The sequence below is a fragment of the Fusarium keratoplasticum genome, chromosome 4, assembly GCF_025433545.1.
Source record: "Fusarium keratoplasticum isolate Fu6.1 chromosome 4, whole genome shotgun sequence".
Taxonomy (NCBI): Eukaryota; Fungi; Ascomycota; class Sordariomycetes; order Hypocreales; family Nectriaceae; genus Fusarium; species Fusarium keratoplasticum.
The window spans coordinates 3,378,511-3,404,905 of NC_070532.1; the positions used below are offsets into that span (position 1 = coordinate 3,378,511).

The window sequence follows — 26,395 nt, forward strand, 5'->3', positions numbered from 1 at the left end:
ACAGTGGTTTTACCGCCCCTATTTCTCCAAGATCAAGACTCCATGACTAGACCAACCTCGAGGGAGAGAGGCCGCTTCGTTCAGCCTATTCCCATTCTCTCTCTCTCTCTCCCTCCCTCTGGACCGGGAGTCGTATGTACAGCGATAAAAGATACTCGATACCTTGAGTCTGACGCAAAGCAAAGAAGAAAAAAGATGGAACAACGCCCCAAGTTCGTCTAGGAATAACATGGCCCAAGAAACAGCCCTCAAGGGGTAAGCATATGAAATGCGTCGACATGAGAAGACTGCCAAGATGAAGGCCCCTCTGTGCTAAGAATATGCCAGTTCGCTTTCTCAAGACTTGGACGCCGCCGCTGCTGCTGCCTCCCGTGCCAGGCGCTGCCGAACCTGGTTCTTGTGCGCCGAGAATTTCAAGTGAGCCTCGAACTTCTGGGCCGTCATATCAGGGCCGGGTGTATACAACTTAGTAGTACAGTCCAGGCAGCGGATGCGCGGCAGCCAGGCGTACCTAACGCCCTCGGGCATAGGTTGGTTCTGCACGGGGAGTTCCGTCACGGGGTCGAGATAGGAGTATTTCATGATGGCCTCGAACCTGTCACCTTCGTTGTACGTCTTCTCTAATTCCTTGAGGGCGTTGACAAGCCACTCAGGCGGCGGGGGCTAAGGGGCTCAGTCAGCTCAGTTGGTGATTAGCTATAGACTGGGGGAGCTTACCGCTGGGGGATGTGCCTGCCCAGGAACAGGCGGTGGTGCTGGTAGTCGGCCTATTTGGCCTGGAGGATATGTCGAAGTAGGATGCGCCTGGGGGGTGGAGCCAGATGGTGTAGATGGCGGCGGTGGCATAGATCTTGAAGAAGCAGAAGCGCTAGGGGCACGAGGGAAGGGGACTGGTGTCTGAGAAGGTGTCCTTAGATCGCGATAGTCGCGGTTCATGAGCCTCCTCAGCTTTTCCCGGTTAAGCTTGAGCGTGACAATCAGATGCGCCGGCTCCTCCGTCTCCTCACGGAACCGACGGGAAGTTCTGGTTTCGTGGTGATGTGTGATAGCGCTGGCCTCAGGAGTTTCGGAGCGGCCCAGGTTGGCCATCCTCTGCTGTGCCGCCGAAGCAGCTCCGCGCATGCCGCGTGTTCGAGCTGTGCCGCCAGTAATTTGTGATGGGGCAGGAGAATCAGGAGCCGAGTCTTCACTGTCGTCTGAGTCCGAGATCTCGCCATCGCGTACGGCACGTTTCGTTCGAGGCCCAGCAGCCCGCTTATACAGCCGGCTCTCCTCGATGCTGGTCGCGGCTCCGGGCAGGACGGACGACACGATGAGAGTGCGGATCGTCCTTTGCCGTTCCCTGAGGTCAGGCAGTTGTGGACCTCCTCTTCGGTTGATGGACCGCTTCTGCCGGCGTTGCTCGCGTGAGAATATCGTCTCGTTTCGTTCCAGGTCGGCATCGCTGAGCTCGTATAGGTAAGGGGCGTACTCCTTGGCCTGCTGTTGAGGTCGGAAGACTGAGGGTAGAGGGGTCTGCAGAAACGCGCCGACCAGGTCGGGATCTTCGATCGGCCGTCCGTCGAAGGGGTGTCCGACACTGTATAAACTCCTAGTGAACAATTGAGTTTGCTCTCGGATGCAGTGCGCAATGGCAGTTGTGAACTCTCCTGAGAGCGACAAGTCCCTTGCCATATTGGCAGCAAACTCCTCGGGCGAGTTTGAGGGGTTGTTGATCTCCCACTCGAATTGATCGACGAGCGTATGTTGGCCGATGGTGATGTTGAGCTTGATGAGGATGCGCATCTCGTCGTTCTTGTACGCCAGGTAGGGCAGCTCTGGGTCAAGGGCGTCCTCCTCCGAGTAGACGAAGGGATAGAAGTCGTTCAGCTGCTCGCGCATCTGATGTACCACCTGCTCGTAGACGGGGTGGGATGCAGGAGGCTTGAGACCCATGTCCTCGACGAGTTGCGCGGCGAAGAGCTCGACTCCCAACAGGCGCTCATGGAGGTTCCAGGTGAAGGTGTCGCGAAGCTTGATCTTATCCCATTCAACCTCCAGCCGTAGAGGCACCAGCTCCTCATGCTGCTCGGCCTGCTTGAGCATATCCTTGCGCTTGTACTTTAGGGGAGGCGTGGTCCGTTGGCCGGGTCGAGGCTTCTGGGATGGATAAATGATTCTGGAGGGTCCATGGTTCTCTGTGTATCCATTGGCAAAGCCATTGTAGCCCTCACCGTAGAGCCGTGAAGGCGGGAACCACTGGCGATAATCGGTGCGAACTTGGCGATACTCCTGAATCTTGTCGCGTGTGTCGGCCATTATTTTTCGGGTGTGGTCCAGCTGACTCCCGAGCGCGGCGGCGGCGATGGCATCACGGGTGATGTACCGCTCAACCATGAGCTTATCATAGGATTCCTTTGTCCGCACGGGCATCTTGCTCGACGATGCGGCGGATGCATCCCTATTGGAGGCCGAAGTCGCGGAGGACGCCGGGCCCGTGGCCGGCGCCGTAGAAGTGGAGGGCTGAGCAGCCATGTTCGAGGCTCACGGGGCGCGGATCGCGGTCGCGGCGCAGCGGAATGGCCGCGACGGAGGCAGCAAAGCAGGGCAAAATATTGAGATGGGTTGAAACAGGATGCGCGACACGTCGAGGGGCTCGTAGAGAGATCGTCAGCGGCGAGGATGCCACGTTGGTTGGGGTGGGGATGGATGAAGTCGCTGGGGTCGAGGCGAGGCGAGGCGCGAGGCTTGAGGCTTCAGTTGAGTTGAGGATTTGTTTCCAGCCAGGCGGAAGGCGCAGGTGCAGGTCGGGAGGATTCTGCCGCGCCGCGCGAAGGCTCCTGTTTGCTGGATCAGTCAGAGAGTGTCTTTGGTCTGTTGTACAGGTACCTCTGCGGAGCGTGTGCTGTGGTGATTGGTATGTAGAGTGACTTTGCTGCGCCACGTGTGGCTTGTGAATAAGCACGAGACTGGTAACCCCTTTCCTTTCATAATTGATTCTTAATAAATGGCCGTCGAGTTATCCCCATGCGCGGGATCGTTTTAGTTATAGATTGCTCGGTGATATCACATTAAAGGCGTTGATTGATTAAGAACGGGTATGCAGCAATCTCGTTCAACTACTGGGGAAGCAGGTGTGGCGCAAACAGCCTCCGTTTGGTCGACTTACAACAGCGCGCGCCTTGGCTCAGATGGTGGAATTGAATTTTAAGCAACATTCAATGCATAGAACCGAGAAACAATATCCCAAAGTCAGAAATAACACGGAAACACATACAAAATCATACCCAATGGCAATTTTCAGCCCCGAGAAAGCCCTCGTATGTCACAATCGTGGGCACATGTGAAAGTGTAGGGTAGCTAAAATTAGCCCCGGCAGACGGGAGTGACCGATTGCCCAAGACGGAAAATAGGGCTGGATGAAGTCATTATCAGTAACGACAGTTCCTGAGCCCCTCAACACCGAGGCCCGAATACTCCTCACCCGAGTTAAAAAAAAAAGATGACTGTGTGCGGCCGTCTCCGAGAAAGGTCAAGCTGCAAGTAGAAGGCACACTTATTTTGAAAATTCCCCAGGTACTAAATGGTCTCTGGGCAACTGGAATGACGTGTTGTTGACCTGTTGACCATCACGCTCTGCTGCAAGTGGCGCTTGCTTTTGCGCACACAAAGACGCACACAACCCAGACATAATACACCAGGATTCACCACCAGCAATGAACATCGGGGCAACCCGAGGGGAGGCATGGGTTACAGAGATCAAAAGCAAGCGCTAGCCGACTCGATCAAAGCGAGAAATCACCATAAATCATACAGTTAAATAGCAATAATCCACCCTCGAATGCAGTCCATCCATCTTGGGCCCCTCCTCCACTAAAACCCTGTCGTCGAAGCCCTTCCTTCCAGCTCCCAATCCCAGGGCCCCCGCTTCCATTTCTGTGCGTGCGTGCGACTTGGTTGAGCTTTCGTCGTCCACACTCCCCCGGCATTCGTAGTTCTTCACCCTTCTCACCAACCAACCTACCTGAACAATTTTGCCCACCATGTCGGACAACAAGGAAATCGGTAAGTCTTCCTGTGTTATCTTGTTTTGCCCTGCTCGACATCCAATGGCGCGCACATCAAAGAGCTCCTCTGCGGGAGCTCGCCTGCTGTAGCTCTGGCGCTGGCGTTGGCGCTGCCCCTCGCCGTTCGCTTGCTCAGCTGCTGGTTGCCCCGCCATAACAACAACCCATTCCTGCGAATGCCCTCGTCACCATTGCCCCACGATGACTTCGCTTGAGATGTCGAGTCCTGTCTCATGACACTGATGCTGATGCCGCTCTACAGATTATACTCTGGCTAACCCAGACACTCTCACCAAGTACAAGACTGCTGCTCAGATCTCTGAGAAGGTCCTGGCCGAGGTCTCAAAGCTTGTCGTCCCCGGCGCCAAGATTGTCGACATTTGCCAGCAGGGTGATAAGCTGATCGAGGAGGAGATTGCCAAGGTCTACCGAGGCAAGAAGATCAACAAGGGTCTGTCTTCCAAAACTCCCCCGTCTCCCGCCCGTACAGCATCACTGACGCCGTTTAGGCTTCTCCCATCCCACCACGGTCTCCCCCGCGTCCTACGTCACTCCCTACACTCCCCTTACCTCCGACGAGGCTGAGGCCGGTATCGAGATTAAGGAGGGAGAGCCCATCAAGATCCAGCTCGGTGCCCAGATCGATGGCTTCGGCTCCATCGTTTGCGACACTGTCGTCGCTACCCCCGAGGACAAGGCTGGAGAGCCCGTCACTGGCCGCACCGCCGATCTGATCCTGGCCAACTACTACGTCAATGAGCTGCTCCTGCGACTCATGATCCCCCCTGGCCTCCTGGCCCAGGGAACCGACGAGGAGAAGGCCAAGGCTGCCGCCCAGAAGGCCCCTACCCAGTCCAAGATCACCAGCCTCCTGGAGAAGGTTACCAAGGCCTACGATGTGAACCTCGTCGAGAGCACCACCTCGTGGCTGTTTGACCGCAATGAGATCGAGGGCAGCAAGAAGATTGTCCTCGCCCCCGCCGAGGGCACCAAGGGCGACGGTACCCCCGAGATCAGCGAGGTCTGGGGTGTCGAGGTCGGTGTCAGTCTGGGTTCCGGCAAGGTCAAGAGTATCGACCAGCGACCCACCCTCCACCGCCGTACCAACCAGACCTACGGTCTCAAGCGACCTACCTCTCGCAAGATCCTCTCCGAGGTCCAGAAGAAGTTCGGAACTTTCCCCTTCAGCTTGCGACAGCTTGAGGATGAGCGTGATGCCAAGTCTGGTGTCGTCGAGTGTGTCCGCGGTAACGTCTTCCGCCAGTACGAGCTGGTTGGCGACAAGGACAACGCCCAGGTTGCCCGATACCTCACCACCATTGGTTAGTATTTTCTTGAACCGAGAGACGCCAAATAGCCACTGTGAAGCCCCTGACGCTGACGTGAAAAACAGCCATCACCAAGAACGGCATTACCAAGCTGGGTGGACCCCCTCCCCTGAACCTGGAGAAGTACCAGTCGGACAAGAAGATCGAGGACGAGGAGGTTCTCAAGATCCTGGAGCAGCCCATCGCCCGAAACACGGGCAAGAAGAAGAGCAAGCCCAAGAAGAAGGCCAAGAAGGAGGGCGAGGCCGATGCCGAGTAAATGGGATGGCAAGAGCAGAGATGTTGATGACGGGGTTGGACAACCTACGATCCGAGGACAAGAGGCGCAAGATATCAGCATGCATGTCAACAGGTCGGGTCTTTGGTCATGCCTTTGTCGGACGGGGCTATTCGAGGAAGAGTCTTTCCAGCGCAAACCTTTGGAAAGTTAACGGGGACGTTCGACATTCGAAATATCACGCCCAACATGTTAGTTAGATGGTTGGGGAAGCCCAGGGAGGTATATAGAAGCCCAAAACAGCCTTATACTGACCAAGCCCCTGATTCTGCCATTATCTTGTTGACTGCCTCGTTGGATAGTGATCTTGAGGAGCCCTTGGTTGAAGCATGCACGCAAGAAAAAGGAGTGAGAACAAGACCCAAAGGGGTCCGGTGGAGGATTTGGATGAGGGGCATTGTCGTGTGGATGCAAAACGAGGCGAGTGCCTGAGATAAGGGACAGTGAGTGACTTGATGACTGATGGGAACTGGCCTGCCCGTGCTGTGGCGGGAGGCCACAAGGACGATCCGATGGATGGTTGCTCTGGAGGCGATGAGTGAGTGACGGGAGCGAGCAAGGTCTCGTCATGGAGGAAGGGGGATCTGATGCACAATGCGTGGCCAGGGGCTTCCAATTCGCCAGCTCGGGCAGAGTCGCCTTGTTGTGCCCCCTCCCGGCCGGCCCCTGACGGCGTATGATTTGTGACGAGGCGGCCCAAGGCGGGCTATGAGGTTGAGGAGAAAAAAAGCAGGCGAGGCGTCCGTCTAGTCAGTCCCAGAGGCTGCCTTGCGGCGAAAAGTAAGCATCAGGCTGGACAGCAAATGTTTGATTCAGGAGGACGGGATTGTGCATTGACGGGGGGAGCTTCAAGCTTGACCCCCTTATACTGTAGCTCGAGACGGGAGCTAGACTTGGGTTGGGCTGGTGGGTAATGGAGCTTTGCTGAGCTTCTGACCTAAGGACCTGGGGGAAGAGAGAGGTAGGAGAGCTAAGATGGGACTCGGGTTTGGGAAAAGAGTTCAAGGAGAAGGGGAAAATGAGAAAAAAAGAAAGGAAAAGTAGGAGGGAGAGGGAAAAGAGGCGACGGGGCTCACAGCATTACAGTGAGAGTTTACTGTGTGAAGGTTTGATGCCCATGGGGTGGTCCTGGGACTGGAGCTATGAATGAATGGATATAACTAGCTGCTGGTCACCCTGATGCCCTCACCACAGTGCTCTACAACTGCCGTTATTTCAGCACCATTGCTGTTCAATCACTACCACTGGCACTGACACTGCCGATAGCCCTCCATCCACTGATTAGCAGGGCTGTAGGTCCCGTCGGTAGGGACTGGTACTGTAGCTGTTGGGTCCAGCTCGCCCCCCGTGCGTTGCTCAATTGCCCGCCCCCCCGCGACCCCTTGTCCGACCCGCGCCGCCAGCTCCGACGGGACGCACCTCTACCTGGACCTTCTCAAAGTCGAGTCTCGTCTCAACCCGCTACCCACCACCACCCTCTTCCTTTCTTCTCCTCGTCAAGACACCGCGTCAACGCCCGGAAAAGACGCGATACCGCAGCAGTAATTCATGCTGCTGCTCCAAAGTGAAGTAACTATTTACCCCCTTTTTTACTCCCCACGCGCGTGCCCTGGCTGACCATGTTTCTTTAGTAGCCCGCCCAGGCCTACAGAGGTGCGCTGCTTGTCCCGCGGCAACAGGCAGAGGCACGGCAGGCAGGAGGAAAAAAAAGAAGGGCACCAGGGAAACGGGGGGCAACCACCACAACCACAACCACACAAAGGTCGACACAATGATCTCGTCAAACACCCGCGCCTCACGATCTCGCTACTCTAGCCCCGCGCAATCCCAAAACACCAAATGGAACGGAGTGCTGGACGCGTCCAAGGGAGCTACTGAGGGATCGAGGGCATTCATGCAGCGATGGTTGGAGCCTACCGTGCAGAGCAAGGCGAGCTTCGAGGATGATGGTCTGATGCGATATGGCGTCGTGGAGAACATGGCTCCGTTGGGAAGTCTGCCCAAGCCCAAGAAGGCCGCGCCCGAGACCACTTCTGGCGTGCGGAGGATCATATTGAGGCCGTCAGGGGCAAACGCTGCCAAATCTACCGCCGAGGCCATCCCGAGTGATCCGGCTGCAGATGTCGACGTGGACGCCGACCACGATGCTGCTGCTGCTGCTGCCGCTGCCGCCGCAGCTGCTGCCAGAGCAAGGGCGGAAGCGTCTTCCCCTCCTCCGACCACCCAGCCCCCTACACCGCCACGGCGGAGGTCCATTGTGCTCAAGGACGCGGCAGCCGCAGCAGACGATGAGGACGATGAGGATTACGACCCGAACCGGACGAAGCGGCGACAGTCGGGTCGCGCATCTCTGGGGAGGCGGACACGGCGCTCGTCAGGCGGCCGCAGGAGCTCCATCGTTGTGACTAAGCCGGCAGCAAAGGAGACCAGGGAGGCCAGGGAGCCCAAGGAGAAGGAGGCGAAAGACGTCAAAGAGACGCCAAAGGACAAGGAGATCAAGGACACGATCCAGGCATCCGAGCCGATGGCTGAACCCCAGGACAAAGAATTCATCGACAAGGTGGTCGAGGCTGCAGTGGATGAGGCCCTCAAGCACTACCGCTATCCGACGGCGTGGGCGCTGCGGACCCTCTACGACGAAAAATCGGGCGACCCCCGGTTCGTGGCCATGATCGAGGACGTCTTCAACCAGACGGCCGACGAGGACACGATGCGAAAGTTCTCGAAGCAGATGGAGGAGAAGAAGCGCGAGGGCAAGAAGGACAATCAAGGCTGCTACTACTTTATCCCGCCGACGACGAACAGTCGATTCACACCGCACAAACCCAAGGCAGCACCCTACGGCAAACTGCTGCATCACCGCCAAGAGGAGCATCAGCACCAGCACCAGCACGACGGTGACGACGAAGACGAGGAGGAGCATCATCACCGACGAGCGGCCAAGAAGGCAAAGACGCTGCATTCTTCCCGGTCTCACTCTCGATCTCACTCTCACTCTTATTCTCACCCTGCGCCGCACTCCTCTCACCCTGCCTCTGGCCACGCCACCCGCCACACACCCCGGAAAATGTCGACAGACAAGCAACCCCGAACGCCGACGTCGCGGAAGAGAGGCCGTCGTGACTCTGCGTCTAGCGACTCTTCGCTCTCGTCGGCTCTCAGCCTGTCGTCTCCAGAGGCCAGCATCGGCAGCCCCAGCCCCGTCCGTCGAGGGGCAACGGCTGGTCGCCCTGGACGTGGATCTGGAACTGGAGCTGGAGCTGGAGCTGGCCGTGGACCTGGGGCCGACTCCAGCGATGCGCCAAAACCTCGGCCAATCACCACCCGCCGCAAATCACTCGCCGCCTCCAACAAGACCAACAAGACCAAGTCCAAGCGATCCAGGTCAAGCCCATCCGCATCACACTCTCCCACCCTCCCCGTCATCTCAAACACCAGCAATTCTTCTGCCGCTGATGCACCCACCGGTGCCACCATCAGCGTGAGTGCCGAAGCCAGTATGCCAGGAAGGCTTGCTGATGCTCCCGTCTTGAACAACCTCCTCCCTCCCAAGACCAAGGCAGGCAAGGGCGCCAAGGGCTCGTCTGTGCCGGTCGATGAGGCTGGCCATGATAACGACGACTCCTTCTGGGACCGCAGACGCGACGCGCAAAAGTTTGCCAACAGCGTCACAGTGCGCGAGAGTTCGGTTCGTGATGGTGAGGACGATGAGCAGGTTGCGACACCCGCCAAGAAGACCAGGAGGACGCGTCAGTCGATCGCGCCCCCAGCGACAACAAGGGCAACCCGATCAGCCAGCAAGAGGCCTCACGATGAGGTCGAGAGCACCGTGTCTCCAGTTGCATGGCCTTTCCAGCGTGAGAGCAGCTCAGTCGCAGGCTCGAGGGCTGCCACGCCCACGCTACGCCCACCCAAGAAGCAGAGAACTGGCCTTCGTGTCAAGTCATCGTAAGTCACACCCCAGATGGTGCTTCATCTCCAAGATGCATCGACCCCATCGACACAACCATGGTGGTTTTCATGTCGCTCTCGCTTTGGGTGTGTTTTTTGACACGGAGAGACGCCTGGACGCGTGAGAAATCACGTCTTTTGTCCCTTTTTTGGCTGATCTCACATCACATCTCCAACCACCCTTTGCGTCGGAGACGAAGATGCACTAGCCTAGGCTCTGCCGCAAGACAAGGCCTTGTTTGAATCCATGCATCATGAAGAATTTTGCTGACAATACTTGCCCTATCTAGCCCCGTGAAGAAGCGAGGAGGAACTGCTGCCGGAGTGCCTCGGGCTATGGGAGATGGCACAGCAACCAGCGCGGCCGCCAAGGATCAGGTATGTTTCTTTTTTTTTTCCTTGTTTGTTTCTCATTTCGCTTGGAGGATGCGAGACGCGTTTCAACGGCGATACACTCTGGGAGCCATCATGATGGAAATCCAAATTTCATAGATCCAGCAGATGGTGGCCATTTTTTCGTGCCCTGTCTGTTTGGTCTGGTCTGGCCTGTCTGATGAGGATCACCAGACAGGGCTTTTTTGGTGGTCCCTGCAAGAATGATCCGCTTTTCCGAGCCAGCCACCAGATTGGAACGCGTCCAGTTGCAACAGAAGCAAGCCTCAAGCGAGGAGCGAGAAGCGCATCGTATGCGAATGAACTTGCGGGCCAACGTGGACATGAGACGTGGCTGGATATGCATGCCCTGGTAACCACTCAACTGACACGGCGGTTAGATATCCGACAACGATGAGGACTGCTCCGCCTGTGGTGCAGCCGGTGATGTCGTCTGCTGCGACGGATGCCCTCGGTCATTCCACTTTGAGTGCGTGGGCATGGTACCATCTGACGACCTCCCTGATGAGTGGTATTGCAACGAATGCCTGTTCAAGCGGTATCCTTCACGCGTGCCTGTCCACAAGGGCGTTTTTGGGCCTGCTCTGAACAACCTTGAGAAGAGCATTCCTCGCGCCTTCAGCCTTCCCAAGAAGTTGCAGACTCGCTTTGAAGGGGTCAAGGCTGGTCCTGATGGCGAGTACGAAGAGGTCACGGCTGCCAAGACGACCAAGTAAGTGACGATTCCGGGCATCTAGATATTAGAGTGGCTAACCAAGACGGCAGGAGGAAGAATGGCTACGAAGAAGTACCCGACTTCTTCAGACAGCGAGACGATGGACAACCTGTGCTCTGCCACGGCTGCCAGAAGGCCGCGACAGATGTCCGGGCCATCATCCCCTGTAGCGTCTGCCCGCGTTATTGGCATATTGACTGCCTGGACCCCCCTCTGGCTGTCCCTCCAGTTCTCAAGAACTGGCGATGCCCTCTCCATTCTGAAGAGATAATTGCAGAGGTCCGCTCGCTCGCGCCTGCTCATCGGTTCCGCAAGATCAAGGGAGCGCAGACCATCACGCCAGCATTGTCACGAGGCCTCAAGAACAATGGCCAAATTGAAGTGGACTGGAACGACGAGACAGAGTCTGAACCAGAGTCAAAGCCCGTCAACAATTCTGGCTGGCCAGATCCCGACTCGTTTGGACGGGCTTACAAGCTGCCTGCCCAAGGCATTGTACTGGACTTTATTGAACAGTGAGTGACACTATCACCTCTCTCGCGATCCCCCGTGTTCTAACGCCATATCAAGGTTGCGCCGTCAAAACGCTGGCTACGGTCCTCGCCAAGATGAGCCTCGATGGCTGTCATACGCCCCTGTGCCTGTGAAGGACTCGAGCCATCCTGTCAAGGGCTCTGATCTTCAGCGGTCAGTGGACGAGATGCAAGTCGCCTTGACCATGACCAGCCTTAAGGACCACAAGTCGGAGAGCGTTGACCAACTGATCTCAGCTCTCTTGGTGAGTAGTTCTTATTCCACCTTGTCTCACATGTTACTGATATATCTACAGGACGCTGCTGACCCCAATGTCCTGACGCTCATGACCAAGACTGATGCTGGCAACATCGCTACTGGTCACCTCACAGACAGTGACAAGCTTAGCCTACGCGTTCTACTTGCCCAGATGGATGCTATGGGATCCCGTATCAGACATCTCCTTGGTGAACCGGACACCACCACTATGCTTGATCAGGAGCACGAAATACCTAGCATCCTATCTCCCCAAGACTCAGCCATCGCCGAGCCACTCGATAAGGTTGCAGTGCCTCCGCCTGTCACTGAACCTACCCCCCCTTCAACCATTGACCACGCCGAAGGCGCTATGGAACTCGATTAAACCTCGATCGACACGTTTCCGAGTGGCTTACAACCCCTCGATCCTCTTCCTGCTCGCTCTGTCACGACAGAGCATCACGATTCCCAACGATTCTCGACCAAAATTGGCACTCTTGTTTGACTATAGCGTAACCCCCTTTTTTTTCTCTTCACTTTTTTCCTTTTCATAGAAATCTGTGTACGAATTTCAAAGCTCTCACACGCATGCGAGCACTCTCACTCTATCAACCCCAACAACCCAAAACCCCTTGAGCCCGCTGACTATGGATCGCTGGAGTTTGGGAGGCTTTTGGTATTTCGAAATCATCACGACCACGGCATAGAAACGACCTGGGTGCTCTCCTGACATTTTTGTTTTTCTCTCTCTTCCACCTCGCCCTCCCCGATTCTTCTCTTCCTGTGCCAGCTTGCCGTTCAGGTTATTGCCCATGGTCGTACCCCTCTTCGCATCTTCTTCTCCTCCCAGTGCCATCTGATTCGTGGTCTTTCCCTGCGACTCTACTTCTCAAAACCACTATATTATGGACGAAACGAATCTCCTTTTTCTTTCTTCTTTCACCCGCCAGCGGGGCGGCAGCGGTCTGATGCACCAGGGAGGGGGTCTAAGCGGGTGGCACAAACATGGTCACCCAAAGCAGCGCTGCGTTTAATGCTCTTGTTGTATCATAGTTTCGGCGGAGTGGCATAGGATGAGATATTTCATCCCATCACCCGCCGGAGAGGGGAAGAAGGGTAGGTGGATGGATGGAAGGAAGGGGTGGAATGGTGATGGATATAGCTCCTTTTCGGTATCGAGGATAAAAAAAGACACAAGAAGGCGAGCCCAATATCAAACCTAACAATCTGCTATGCGTGTTCCTTTTGGTACCGTGACTGACACCTTGATTCCTCTCATTGCCTACAGTAGTCGCAAGAGTAATTCATACGTGTGTTGGTCATCTGATTGACAACGGGAGTCAAGGACCTTTGATAATGTTGACCCCAACGACACTGCTGTACATAATCATACATGTGAACATCAATTGCGAGGCCGTGAAAAGGTCAAGGTCGTAAAAGCGCCCCCATCTTCCTATTCTTCCATTTTAATATACAACAATCCTTTCATTGCGAGGCATTGCCCTGCAAGCCAGCTGTAGCCCAGTGACCTCTTTGCTGGTAGCTGAGCCAAATATCCTTCGCAAAACCCACCCAACCTCAAGGCGGAGTGAGCTCAACAAAAAGATTCCTTTCAGTCCATTGACGCGCCCAAATCTCACTCGTGTGACCAAGACTCGTCGCAGGCCCTTGAAGAGGGTGCCAAGGTTTCCTTTCTACAGAGAATTGAACAAACCCAGACCAGACCAGAGCCCATACATAAATCCGTCCGTCGCCGCCTTGAACAAGAATCGTCGAGTAGTTTTATTTCTTTCTTTCTTTCTTAAAAAGTGATTTTCCCCCAGGTTCGTTCAATCGTGGAAATAGAATAGTCCCGCTTCTCCGTCTTTTGTTTGTTGGCGGCGTCAGAGTCAGACATTCAAGGCCGGCCTGAAGTGCGCTCCCGCAACGCAGAGCAAAGCAAGAGATAGGAGGCAGGCGTCGAAACAAGAGATTTCGCAACGCAAGGCATCCAAATTCGCACATCGGACACCCGGTCCATACCAACCATATTTGGTCATCGTGACAACGCGGCCGTCTTTGCCATGCATGTCTGTATCCGAAGTAAGAACCCCCCTAATACCCCCCAACTCCTGATGGCATCATGTGCCGGAACTGGCCTGAAAAGTGAGAAGAAAAGCTCAAAAAGATCCGTCTAAGTTGTAAGCAGCTCCCAGTGACGCCGTTGAAGCAAGCTGATTTGATCATCTCTGACAAACACCTTGTTAGTTTCTCTACTGATCGTTGCGGGACTGAGCTGTACTTACGCGGCCGCGTCTGGGATTACCCTGGTCCTGCTGCATGTAGCCCATGTTGGGCATGCCCCCTCCCATGTTTCCGTAGCCATAGTTGCCCATTCCCATGTTGAACCCCGGTGGCGCAAATGGGGTCTGCCCGGCAGGCATCTGAGGCATCTGCGAGACAGGAGGCTGGATTGGGCTGCCATTGGGCATGTTCTGCTGACGATACTGATCGACAGAGGGGTTGGGACCGTTGAAACCCCCGTAGCCAGCCTGCATAGGAGGGAAGTTGTAATTCATGGGTGGCGGGCCACGGTTCATCATCTGCTGGTACTGCATCTGCTGGAGGTTGCCAGGCATTGGGCCGCTGGGCGCGTTGTACATCATGCCCTGGTTGAACTGAGGGAATGCCGAGACACCGCCATCGCCTGCCTCGTTCCTCTGGCCGCCATAAGGCATGTCGAAGCCAGGGGGGTTAGCCGGGGCGTTCATTGGGTTATAGAACGGCTTGTTGGAGTGAGCAGACTGGGGGTGGTGGCCGTTGGAATTCGCCTGTCTCGAAGCTGGTCGCTGGCGCTGCTCAGCGTGAGTGCTGGCATCACGGTTGTTGGCAGCGTTTCGAGTCGAGATGCCGACCTCGTCCATCAGGCGCTTGTACCCCTGGTTGGGCTGGGCCTTGATTCTAACAAGGACAGCCTTCACATTGTCAACCACCTGGGTGCGGATCGACTCGTCAAAGAAGGGCGTCGTAAGCACCTTGAAGATGAGCGTGGCACCGCACTGATGATCCTTGAGAATAGCCTCAAGAACCTGGTCGTTGGGGGTGAAGAAGAGCGCCTTGAGGATCGCATCTCGGGCATCAGCCTCGGCCTTCTGGTTGATCACCTTCAGGACAGTGAGATAGGCAACCTTGTGAGTGCAAAGGTGCACCAGGTAGGGAACCAGCTGAGGCGAGAGGACGGTCCGACGTTGGGGGAATGTGCAGGTATCCAGGAACCACGTCAGAAGCAGGGCGCCGTTAGCGTTTGTTGCCAGCTGAACACTGTGAAGGGCAATGGCAGCCGCGAGCATCCGCTGCTGGTCCTTGGTAGCATGATGGCTTTCCAAGCAGGCTCGCATGGCACGGGCGCCATACCGACCCTGAGCAATCTCCCACATGCGGCTGAGCATCGTCTCAAAGATGAAGTCGTTGTAGGGGGCGCCGAACTTGAGGCACCCCTGCAGAACATAGTTGCCGTACTGATCAAGGAAGAGAGGGATCGTGTAGGGTCGCAGGTGCTCGACAATCATGGACATCTGGGCGGGCGTCTTGCACACATCAATGATCTTCTGGGCCGCCCAAGTGCCGTTCTTGTGCACGCCAATCTCGGCCATGTGAGGCGCAATCTCGGTCAGCATGGCATCGCGGAGCTGGTCGGAGCAGTGCTCGAACAGCTTTTGAACCACAGTGTTACCCAGGTAGTCGGACGAAAGCTCAGCAATCTCCGGGAGCATGTCGACAGCAATGTTCTCAATCTCGGCCTGAGACAAGCTCTGGTTGTCAATTCGCTTGCGGATATCTCTGAGCTTTGGCGCATCGTGGACTCTAGTATGAGCGGGCTCGCGGATCGGGGGAATCTCTTCAACGAACGAGTTGAACTGAATGGCTGACTGAAGGTTGCGAGAGATCCTGAACCTGTCCTCGTCCGAAGCTCCAAACTGCTTGACAATGTCGAGAATGTCCGTAGTCATCTCACGAAGGGCCGGAACCTTGGGAGAGGCGTTTGCTGAGGTAGAGGGAGGGGCAGTTTCACCAGCGGGGGTAGCAGAGCTGGTGCCCTGAGCGTTGTCTTGTCCCTTGGCGAATGGATCAGGGCTGGGAGAAGGGAAAACACCATCATGACCAGGAGTGTTGGAAGCAGAGGGTGGCTTAGCAAAGTTGATGCGGATGGGTCCCGCACCTGGGAAGATCTCCTTGCTGTTCATGCTTGCCTTGGCTGAGATGGCACTCTCAACACGTTCAAAATTGACAAAGCCGCAGTTCTTGTGGGTAAGGACACGGGCAGACAGGATGGGACCGTGGGACTTGAACATTTCGATCAGAGTCGACGTAGTGGTTGAAGTGGGAATGCTACCCAGCCAGAGTGCGCTGGTAGGTCCTTCAAGGCCCTGCTCGTCAGCGCTGAGAAGGCCGGCATTGCGGCTGTTGGACCTGCCAAGGTTCATTCCAGCAACGGCCTGAGGGAGGTCCTCGTAATCCTTTTCGTCCTGCAGGCGAATCTCGGCGGGCGCAATGGCATTGGGGATGTTGGAACCACTCGACATGTAGGTCCTCATAAGTCGACTACCGGGAGTATCCAAAACACCAGCGGTGCGGGCACGAGGGCGGGTGGCCGAGGCCTGGTTGGCAAAGGCCTGGACGGCAAGGTTGTGGTTGTGGATTGCGGCGTTGGTAGCTGCCAGCTGATCCTGGAGGGCAGCCACATACTGGGGATCCAGAGGCATGTCGGCGTCATAGTCGTCCTCGTCATCGGCATACTTGTCCTTGTTGTTGACCGAGTAGGATCGGAAACGGCTTGCTTGCTTTGTAAAGTCAAGGTTGGCCAGATATGGGGTCGCAAGCTGGGCGCGGGGAGGCTGCGGGGTCTCTGCGAGGCCGAGATAATCCAGGGTCCTCATGTGGACATCAGACTCCCCGCCGCCTTCCTTAGAGAACTGAGACTGAGCCGGGGAGCTGGGACCGTTGGAGCCCACACTGGCAATGCTGGCGAGGGTGGAAGCTCGCTCACGCCCAACACCCGCAGGGTTCCAGCTGCTGAAGATGGAGGGACCGAACGGGGAGCTGGTACCGGGAATCGGGGCAAACTGGCTTCTCTGGGGCATGGATCCAGCTCGCAGACGGGAGAGGAGCGTGGAGCTGGAGTTGGCAGCCGTGTTCTCCTGGGGGTCTGGGTTGGGAGAGGGGGACTTGAAGGGGCTCTGAGTCGGCGTTGGCCTGCTGGTCTTTGCAGCCAAGCCAGCGACGCCCAACATGCCGTTGGCCACTCCGCCGGGAGAGAAGCGCGAAGGCACCGTGCCGGCACGAGCGCGCCTGGTCTGAGGCATCGAGTCTGGCGTGGGAAGCTGGGCGAAGTCGGGGAAGCCATCGGTTGGGGATTCGGGAATATTCTCGCGCAGCGGCGTGGAATTGCCGCTCGTGGGAGGACCACCCCAGAGGCTCCCCGGCATGCCCGGTACGCCCTCTTGAGCCTGAATCTCGCGAGCCCTGCGCGGTGAGACAATGTCCACGTCAGCAACTGTCACAAGCGGAGGACATGATGGCAATCCGAGGAGATGAAGCAGCTTGGAGATTGGGACGGACAAACCTCTTGGAAAACAGACGGCTGGAACCAGACATCTCGTGCGACGGAGAACCAGCCCCGGATCGCGGATTGCTCGCCATCTTGCCAGAGGGATTGAGACCACCAGACAGGCCGAATGGAGAGCGAGAAGGCGGCAGAGGGTCGATGGGAGAGTTGTTGGCGGAGGGAGAGGTGGAACGGGGTTGACTGGCAGACTGGGAGGCGTAGCCAAGAGTCAAGTGTTCGGATCTAGAAGTTGACATTATCAATTATCTAGCCGACCTCATGAGACGGTGACACGAAGAGGTGTCGGGCCGGATAGTGGATTATTATTCGCAGCGGGGATCGGTTTGACCAGTGGATCAAATCGTGTAGTCGTATCTAGAGGCGAAAAGGACAGCCCTGGGAAGGAAGTCGTCTAGTGAACAGTACGGTATTGCAGCAGCTTCTTTCTTCTGACCCCGAGCGATGAACGAAGGGGTGGATGATGACGTGGAGCGCCGAGGATGATGCACCGTAGGTAGGCGACAGAAACGGGGGTGTTGGATTTAAGGAGCGCGATGCGAACGAGAAGAGATCCAGGAGCCGTCGGTATTACAAAGGATGCTTCGTACGAAGGAGACGAGGACAAGATCGGAGCCGAGAGCAGTCGATGACCGAGAGTCGTTAGGTCTAATATGGATGTCGAGGGACAGGGCGATCCGGGAGGAGAGCCGATCGAGACGATGGACTTTTCTGTGGCCAGACAAGAGCGCTGGAACTTGTGAAGGACTGGACAGTGGCCGTCCAGCGTCGTCCGAGCCAGCGGCTTGGGGAGTGATGCAAAAAAGGAAGGGAATGGGGAAGGGGACTATATGAAGGGGGGATGGGGGGACAGGAAGAGAGAGTGTGTGAGAGGGGAGAGGGCACAAACAAAGGGTAGGATCAATATACAGGCCTCATGGAGAAGGACAAAAAAGGAAGATTTTTTGACGGGGCCTGGAGAAGCAGACGAGGCGCGCGCGATATGGAGAACGGGGCAAAATGGGGGGTGGAGGAGGAGGAGGAGGAGGAGGAGGAGGCGGGAGTTAGCAGCACCTTGGGCGGGAAGGAGGGATGTGGGAGTGGGAGGAGGAAGGAGAAGGGGAGAGCCCGCGCCTTGCTTCCTTCCAGCCCAGACCCAACGGAGCACGGAAGCTGCCCTCAGAGGCTGCTACACTCAATACAGCACAGTACAGTAGCCAGGTACTGTACATCAACGCCTCCCGGGGGGGGCCGCTAACCAAAAAACGCGGACAGGACAGCGAACGGCCGTTAGTGGCCAGCTTTTGCCCTGGAGCGAACACACACTCTCTGTAGGTATCCTTGTGGGCAGTTTTGGGGATGGACGAGTTGCCCAGGTGGATAATTTTAGTGGGCGTCCAGCCCCCTAGGGCGACTGAGAACGTTTGCAACAGTCGAGCCCGGGCTGTGCGAGTTCCCCTCAGGGCTGTGTACCTTACCTACGCGTCCAGTTGCGGTATGGAAACTTGGTGAAGCCCGCACACAAGGCATCCTACGGCACGAGCAAAGCGAGGCAACACGCAACCTGCTTGTCCTGGCCACGCCGAGCATGAAACGGCGCCCGCCGCGTGGGAATTTTACCTGTCTTTTTTTTTTTTTTTCTCTCCCTCCTGCATGCAGTGTCAAGCTTTTATTTTTTTTGTGCGGTAAACTCTCGCTAGGTAACCAAACCGAGCCGTTCCGTCGCCAGGACGATTCGAGTTAGTTTGAGGTACTGTACCTCTGCGGTGCAGTCCCCGTGTTAGGGTACAGATGGATGCAGATATAGACTTGCAGTGCCGTTTCTGCTTTGGCTGACAGTTGATTTGTCTGTTTGGTATATGCACTGTACTGTGCTGCCGTTAGGGGGGGAGCGTGTACTTTCAGGTTTCATCGTGGAGCAACACGAGTTGGTTCTTCCTGGATACGAGCCGAGCCATTGGGCGTTCGTTTTGCAGCTTGACTTCCTCTGACAGTCTTCCCCAGACTATTCATCTAATAATGTACCAACTTGCTTTGCTTGCCCAGCCATCGATACCCAAGACCCTGCTGGTAATCAAGTTGCAGGAGGTGACGACTTGACCTGGACAGTTTCGAGTCCTAATCCCCGTCTCGACTCCGTGTGTAAGCCTCTCTGCCCCACACGGTCCGTCCGTGACGTGAGTCGGCACGCGCCGAAGACGTTGCAATTCTGCGCGCCAGCAGCTCAGCCTGGAATCAATTTTATGCCTGTAGCTGGGCTGAATCATTCGCAAGTTTATGCTCTACAATCGCACCGGTCAATCGAGTCATTGGAGTGACAGACGAGGGTTCCTTGTCCCGCCTTGCATGTACACTAGACGCCCGAGGTCACCTTGATCAAGCTGCCTATTGCCTGGCATATAAGACGGCAGTACGCACGTCTATCAAAAAGCCAAGGCTAAATCCTGCTGATATCGGCTGCTCGGGATTCGGTTAATCAACTGTCTGAATCCTCACCCGTAGCCTGATCTTGAAAGCCCACGTTGCTGACCTTGACAGCCCAACTTAACACAACACAATACGCCTCACTTTCAACCCAGCAACAGCCTCCATTCTCTGTCTGGCTTCACTTCAGGTACTTCAGCTTTATTGATGACAGACACCCTTTCTCATTTCATCTCCTCTCATCTCCCCTCTTCCTCGTCGCTCCCATATCCTCTCTCACTTTCACACTCTGACTCCCGAGAAGCCGCCCCTATTGGCCAACTTGATGACACCTCTCCCCATCTCACGAACCCCTTGCTCGGCCACGCCCAATCACGGCCCCGCACAGCCTCGTCGGAGGATCTGCTAGCCTCCATGCTGAAACAAGCCCTACCATTTACCCCCTACCCGTACATATGCAAGCAAGTTGTCCTTACAGAGCGCGAGCGAGAGCCCAAGAGCTGGCAGGGCATGGTGGTGTAAGTCAGGGGCTACACGCCGAAACGTACGCACACGCACTCACCACATCCCCTCCTCTCTTATTCGGCATCCATACAGCGTAACCTATGTACTGTACCGACATATCACGAGCTGACCCCGGCCACGCCTCGGCTTTGGTTCTTGGCCCTGTTTCATATTCCCATCCAGCGGCCCCCAAACAGAGCAGCCCATAAAGGTAACTCGTCGTCTTTGTCCCGGGCGGCCCGTGACCCGCGTCCACTTCATGCCGAATCGCTGAGATGGCCATCGAGAGCCTCTCCTCGAGGATTCGATACATTGCCTATGCTTGGCTGTCTTGCCTGAGGCCGTGGCCCTTTCTTTGCCCTGTTACATGACGCGCCTTTGTCCTCTCAACTTGAGCATGCAATTGGTTACCATGGGTGTATGCCAATCCAGCCTCCGTATTCGAAGCGCTGCGTAACTACTACGTAGTAGAGAACCACTTATTTCCTGTCACGATGCTTCTCAAACCGATCGAGCTGAAACAGATCAACAACTTCAAGGCAGTTCAGTAGAATCCATGCAAACATCTCAGTTCTTTATTTCCTCTATATTGTCTTTCATTACTGGCTTCAGAATGATTCTCTTGCGCGTGACAGTTCCCGCTTGCACTCGAAATCTTGCTTTGCTTTCATGTGGCAGACCGTCTCCATCTGCCCAACCCCTTCAAAAGCTTCGAGGGCCCCCTATATGTGACCCGACTCCTAGTACTCTGGGTATTCGTCCTAGCTTTCATCGCATTTCATCATCATCGATAGTACGTGGTTCGGCACCTTGAGCAAGGCAGCTAGGTACTGTAGGTAGGTAGAGGGATGTCTACACTTGGGACATCCTCCTGCCCAGAAGGAGGTGCTAAAGAACTTTCGCCCGTAACGCCAAAAAAAAACAATCATCTGGGGGGAATATATGTGTCACCTTGCTTCCAAACCACATTCAAAATGCCGTGTCGCAAAAAGAGCCTGTTCTCTTCAATATCGTCAAACCCTCGCTTGCTCCTCGTCCCTTACTTGGCGTGCTTCTTGAACGCCAACAAGTCCGCTAGGCTGGCTAGGGGGCAGCCGTGTCGCAAAAAGTCGTGGGCCAGCAGCTCATCCGCCGAGGCGCGGCTCTTGACATCCACACACAGGCAGACAGACAAGAATGCCTTGAGCTCCTTGCTCAGCTTCTCGGGCTTCTTGAGCCGGGGAGTTCCGTTGGTAGCGATGAGATACAGCGCCTTGAGGGGCTCCTCGTTGAGGTAAGGCGGCTCCGACTCGATCATTTCAATCGCCATAATACCAAGAGACCAGATGTCCACCTTGGGACCATACTCCTTTTGTTTGACAACCTCTGGGGCCATCCAGTAAGGAGTTCCCACCATAGTGGCTCGCTTCGACTTCGTCTCTGTGAGCTTGGCGCAGAAGCCAAAATCAGCTAGGGGCGTGTGTTAGCGGTAGCTACATGAGATGACGCCCATCTTTGTTTAATAACTTACTAATCTTGACATTTCCGCGCGCGTCCAACAGAACGTTGTCACTCTTGATATCACGGTGGATAATGTTTTGCGAGTGCAGGTGCTGCAATCCGCGGCAAGTCTAAGGCGTCTGTCAGAATTGTGGCTCAAGGCCAAGAATGCCAATGAACTTACTTCGTGGCAGATAGTCGAGATCTGCTCTTCAGAGATCGACGGGTTGTTGTCGATCACATCAGTCAAGGCACCACCCTCCATGTACTCCATAACAACCCAGAGCTCCGAGTTGTTGTTGCGCAGGAAGGCATCCAGGAAGTTGACAATGTTTCGGTGACGGCTGTCCTTCATAACCATGATCTCGTTCACAATAAGCTCCTTGCGTGGTTGATGAGCGAGATCCATTTGCTTAATGGCAACCTGGGCCCGGGGTCCCTGCGCGCGCAGCATGTCACGGGCAATACCCACGGCGGTTTCCTTGATCTTGGCCACATAGACCGAGCCGGAAGCACCCTGTCCGATCTTCTTTTGCTTAGAATAGGAAATGTTAGGGTCATCCTTGGAGACGGCTTCCTTGAGCTTGGCCATGACCTCGCTCTCCGACATGGTCGACATGCGAACATCCTGCTTGCGTTCCGAGGGCGAGGGCTTGGCCGTAAGCGCTGCCTCGGCGGCCTTGACGCCATCAGGTTGTTGTTGTTGCTGACTAGGCTTAGGCGCGACATTGAGAGGCTTAACAGGGGCAGGCAGTCGCGAGGGCTGCTGCTGCTGTTGCTGCCGGGGTTGCGATGCTTGGTTGCCATTGGCGTAGCGGGGAGCATTTGCGTGGCCTGTAGCACCGTCGTTGCGAGGAACTCGCTGCGCTTGGGTGGGATCGCGAAGAGCGCTGGAGCTGTTCTGCGAAGCCAAAGGCGGCCGCGAGGAACCAGTCGGGGCAGGAGGGGCAGGCCGCTGGGCTCTGAGGTTGCTTTGTTGAGTGGGCGCCTTTGGTGCCGAAGGGGCGGCTCGTGATGGGTTGTAACGGTCGGGCTGGGGAGAAGGCGATCCGCCGTATCCGCCAATCTCCTGCTGGGCCAGAGGGACCTTGGTTTTGGGGAGAGAAGCATTGTACGCTTCCAGTTCGCGGCGGTTCTGCTCCTCCATCTCACGCTCGCGTTGTCTCTGAGCTTCCAACTGCTTCTTACGTTGTTCCTCCCTCAAGGCTTCCTGGGACACGTAGTTAGGGGCCATGGCCTGCATCTGCTGGCGCTGCTGCTGCTGCTCCGACGGCGAAGGGCGCTCGTCAGGTCGAGCAGGACGCTCGGGGCGCTCAGGACGTCGAGGAGGGGTCGAGGCAGACTGAGGAGGAGTGTAGCCGGGGCGTTGAGAGGCAGGAGGCGGCGCGGGGCGAGGAGGGGCGACTGAAGCACCGCTGCCATATCCAAGTTGCTTGTTCCCTTGGCTTTGCGCAGGAGGAGTAGGGGTCAGACTGGAATACTGGTTAGGGTTCTCAGCCCGCTTGGCCAGATCGGTATAGAAGTCAAGGACTTCAAAGACAGCCTGGGGGTTACGCTCGTAATCCTCCTTCGTGATGGCAGACGAATTGAGGAGCTTCGACCACTCAGGGGGAAGTCCGACAAACTCGCCAGTCTTGGGATCGAAACCAACATGCACGGCATGGGAGAAATTGGTCGGGTTGCTAACGCCGCCCATTCCAGGGCAGGCGCCGTAGATGAAATCAATCCACTCGTAGAGGTCATCGTCGCTCTTCACCTTGATCTGAAGAGTCTTGGTCTGTCCATCGTCATCACCAGGGCTGTTGGACGAGCCGTCGGGCTTCCGCTTGATCTCAAAGATGGTACCGGCCGCCTCAACTCGTCCGACATTGACAACGTCCCTTAGGAATAGCGTGTACGAGACCTTGCCACCTTCTGTCTTGTGGAAATCGAGCGACTCCTTACGGAGGATCAGATATTTTTGCTTCCAAGGCTGGATGAAGTTCTTGCTCTCCTTGACGGAGGCCCATCCCTCCTTCTTAATTGCAACCCCTCCTAGACCATCAGTGTTGTTGGACTGCTGGCGAGCGATCGGGAGCGAGATGGTGGAACCGGTATATGTGGAGGTTGCGGTGCTGCGAATGGGAGAAATAGCCATGTTGGCCATGCTTCCTGGGAGATTGGCATTGGGCGTTAGATTCAACCTCGGACGGTCGGCAGGAGGTCGAGGAGCTGGGCCCGGGTTCATGAACTGCCCTGACGTGTACATACTGTGGATGGTCAGTTATCGATCGTCAATGCGATTCCGTCTCTCGCTTCATCGCTTCTGCTGACACCCGCTCGGACACGGCTTGCTTCCCAGTTTGAACCCCTGAAAAAAAGGCATGGCAGCCATTCACCCAAAGTGGCAAGACCTGGCGACCGCGAGTCTTTCGTGGCTTCCATGGTCCCTCAAGATTTGAAACTAGGATTGCCTGGATGCATCAAGAGGCGCGGCCCCTCACCCCGCCTCGGCACCGTGATACGCGCTGCCTCATCCAAGCCCGAGGGGTTACAGTGTTGCAAACGTACCTGTTTTGAGCCATCTTGGATTATCTGAGCTGCAAATTGCACAACAAATCTGGCAAGGAAAAGATGAAATCGGGGCTGGCTGTCGATAATGCGCGAGCACTCGAACGCCGAGCTCTACGTCTTGCTGGTTCTTCGGCTGTAGTGGCGGTGGACGGTTCTAAGAGGTGGTCGACCGGCCCAGGAGTACTGAAACGGGCTCTGAGCGGTCGGGAGTACACTCAGTGGAAAGATGACCGTGCCAAGATTAGTAAAACGATTCGCTCTCGGGCGCAACGAGGAAGGCTTCTCAGCGACGGAATATAGCGATCATGTAGTCGCGAGTCCGTTCGGAGCGGCGGTCAGAATCAGGATCGCTCGTGGGTGACGAGCACGGGGGGAGACTTGGGGTGGAGGTGAGAGGCGCTGGTCCCAACGGCGGACTGGAGACGGGAGGGCGGCAAGCTGCGCAGTTGTACCGTACCGGCGCACGCAAAAGCTTCTCAGTTGCCTGAGATGCAGTGAGACGTACAGTTTGCAGCGCGGGATCAGGACAAAGAAAACATCCAGAAGCCGCAAAGAAGACGAGCGGGGGAGGGAGGTTGAAGGGTGAAGAAGGGTTGGGTGATAAGGTAAGGTCGAGGGGGGTGGGCTTGGATGATGAGCGACCACAAAGAGCCAAGAAGAAGAAGGAGACGGAGGAAACGAGGGGTGGGGAAGGAGGAAGGAGCCCCCAGGTGCCAGTGCTTGCTTGCCTCCATGCTTAGGTAGGTGCCCTCTTACCCTTAGTCCCTCACTAGGTGTCAGGCAGGTGTCGGCGGGCGGCCAGCTGGGCTGTTTCCATGTGCCATTAGGCCTGGTCAGCGGCTTCCCGGGTCGCTAACGCCTGTCTTTCAGGTAAGGCACCTAAGATTATAGTGGAGTTACCCCCCCATCGGTGCGCTAGGATTGAATGCAAGGATCTGGATGGAGGTATGGTAGACGATGGAGGGGCTCTTGTCTCCTTTGAAGACGGGGACTTGACTCGACACAGTAACAGCAGCAGCGATGGCAATAATCGCTTCTGCAATTCATTAAGCGGTAACGATATATGCAAGGCACGGAAGCAGACGCTCCATGAACGTTGCTACGTACCTCTTTCATGACAAAATGATGCCCCGCTTCCCTGATGAGTGTGGAGTCATGGATGTCAGTCAAGCCTTCCGACCTGGGGGAGTAGAAGGTAGGTACACAAAGGTCTGGGCTGCTCCTCATCACCCAGCCTGGACCTCCTTAAAGACATCTACAGAACCTCAACCTTTCTTCCCATCTTCTTGGGCTAAGTTGGATTCGCATTTCAGATCATCAAACACCAGCCCACCTTTGTCGCCCCCGAAACGCCTCTTGCTGTTACGATTCAAGCGTCTGCTGGGCCCAAAAGGCTTTCAGAGCCTCGTGTGCTAAGATCGTCTAGCGGTCCAGCCCGGCTGCGCTCTGAGGCGCCCAGCTAGTTACACCATGTCGTCCACCACCATTCCTCGACCCGTCTCGATCCCTGGGACTCTCCGTCTTTGCGAGGCCTAGGAATTGATTACCCTTGGATTCCTGTCCAAGGATGCATCCTCTTCCACCAGGCGTGGTGCTAATTCCGGGTCGTAGAAGCCGGCACAGAGTTCCATGGATACGCTGTGGGTTCTTCCATATAACATCAGCAACTATCGACACGTCCATGCTATGGATGTCGTGTGCAATACGTATCATAGCGCCGGTTCCCGACCGAGGATCGAGACTGTTGCGCCGAGACTGCCACTGACTGCCACGAGACCCAAAGACAGAGTTCCACCTACGCATGGCGAAACATCGTCGCCGCAGCCCGCCCACGAGGAAACGGCATGATGCGACAGTGAGGACCAACTAGACCCATCCATACCAGACAACCCGGCGCCAAGGTCCGCTCTCAGTCCCCTTTGAAGCGTGCTAGGATCGGCGCCGAAGACGGTGACGGCCACGTTGCGATTGGCTCTCTCAACATGACAGCGAATCCCATTTACACCAAGGTACTCCGTAATAACTAGCTAATTAACAAGATTGGACTGTCCCGTGGCAGAGACCCCTTCCCGCGAGACCCTGCTCGGCTTGCCAGGTGGACGACGGGGATATCAACTCTTCCCAACCACCAAAGCCCACTATTGCAACCCAATCTCAACCTCAGGTATCTCACACGTTGCTGGGCCACGACCCGGCTCCTTTTGCCTGCCAATTCTGATAGAGAAGGGAGAGGTCTCAGCCAATGCCCACCAAGAAAGATGCCAAACCGATCAGAACCCGAGACAGAGGTGCACCTCATCAGCGTCGTTGGCCGCTGGTCTCATGGCATACTCTGACCCTCTCATGGTATGGATTTCCTCCCTCCCTGACTAG

The 26,395-nt window shown here is 56.1% G+C and overlaps 5 protein-coding genes across 5 annotated transcripts; 2 read left to right on the forward strand and 3 right to left on the reverse strand.

Moving 5' to 3' along the window:
- Positions 1-336: 336 nt before the first annotated feature.
- On the reverse strand, positions 337-2,514 carry NCS57_00609800 (Snf5 subunit; the record flags this gene model as incomplete). The annotated part of the gene is made up of 2 exons (XM_053055996.1): positions 337-663; positions 718-2,514. 2 exons carry the CDS (start codon positions 2,512-2,514, stop codon positions 337-339), a joined length of 2,124 nt encoding a protein of 707 aa, XP_052914951.1.
- A 1,508-nt stretch (positions 2,515-4,022) lies between these two features.
- On the forward strand, positions 4,023-5,633 carry NCS57_00609900 (Peptidase-M24 domain-containing protein; the record flags this gene model as incomplete). The annotated part of the gene is made up of 4 exons (XM_053055997.1): positions 4,023-4,044; positions 4,309-4,497; positions 4,556-5,368; positions 5,440-5,633. The coding sequence occupies 4 exons, from the start codon at positions 4,023-4,025 to the stop codon at positions 5,631-5,633; spliced, it is 1,218 nt and encodes a 405-aa protein (XP_052914952.1).
- A 1,789-nt stretch (positions 5,634-7,422) lies between these two features.
- NCS57_00610000 (PHD-type domain-containing protein) lies at positions 7,423-11,866 on the forward strand (the record flags this gene model as incomplete). Its single annotated transcript, XM_053055998.1, has 6 exons — positions 7,423-9,599; positions 9,893-9,980; positions 10,376-10,707; positions 10,761-11,225; positions 11,281-11,488; positions 11,540-11,866. 6 exons carry the CDS (start codon positions 7,423-7,425, stop codon positions 11,864-11,866), a joined length of 3,597 nt encoding a protein of 1,198 aa, XP_052914953.1.
- Positions 11,867-13,733: 1,867 nt separating this feature from the next.
- Positions 13,734-17,322, reverse strand: NCS57_00610100 (uncharacterized protein; the record flags this gene model as incomplete). Its single annotated transcript, XM_053055999.1, has 2 exons — positions 13,734-16,983; positions 17,084-17,322. 2 exons carry the CDS (start codon positions 17,320-17,322, stop codon positions 13,734-13,736), a joined length of 3,489 nt encoding a protein of 1,162 aa, XP_052914954.1.
- A 3,707-nt stretch (positions 17,323-21,029) lies between these two features.
- Positions 21,030-24,033, reverse strand: NCS57_00610200 (Non-specific serine/threonine protein kinase; the record flags this gene model as incomplete). The annotated part of the gene is made up of 4 exons (XM_053056000.1): positions 21,030-21,439; positions 21,501-21,600; positions 21,654-23,718; positions 24,020-24,033. 4 exons carry the CDS (start codon positions 24,031-24,033, stop codon positions 21,030-21,032), a joined length of 2,589 nt encoding a protein of 862 aa, XP_052914955.1.
- Between the last annotated feature and the right edge of the window lie 2,362 nt (positions 24,034-26,395).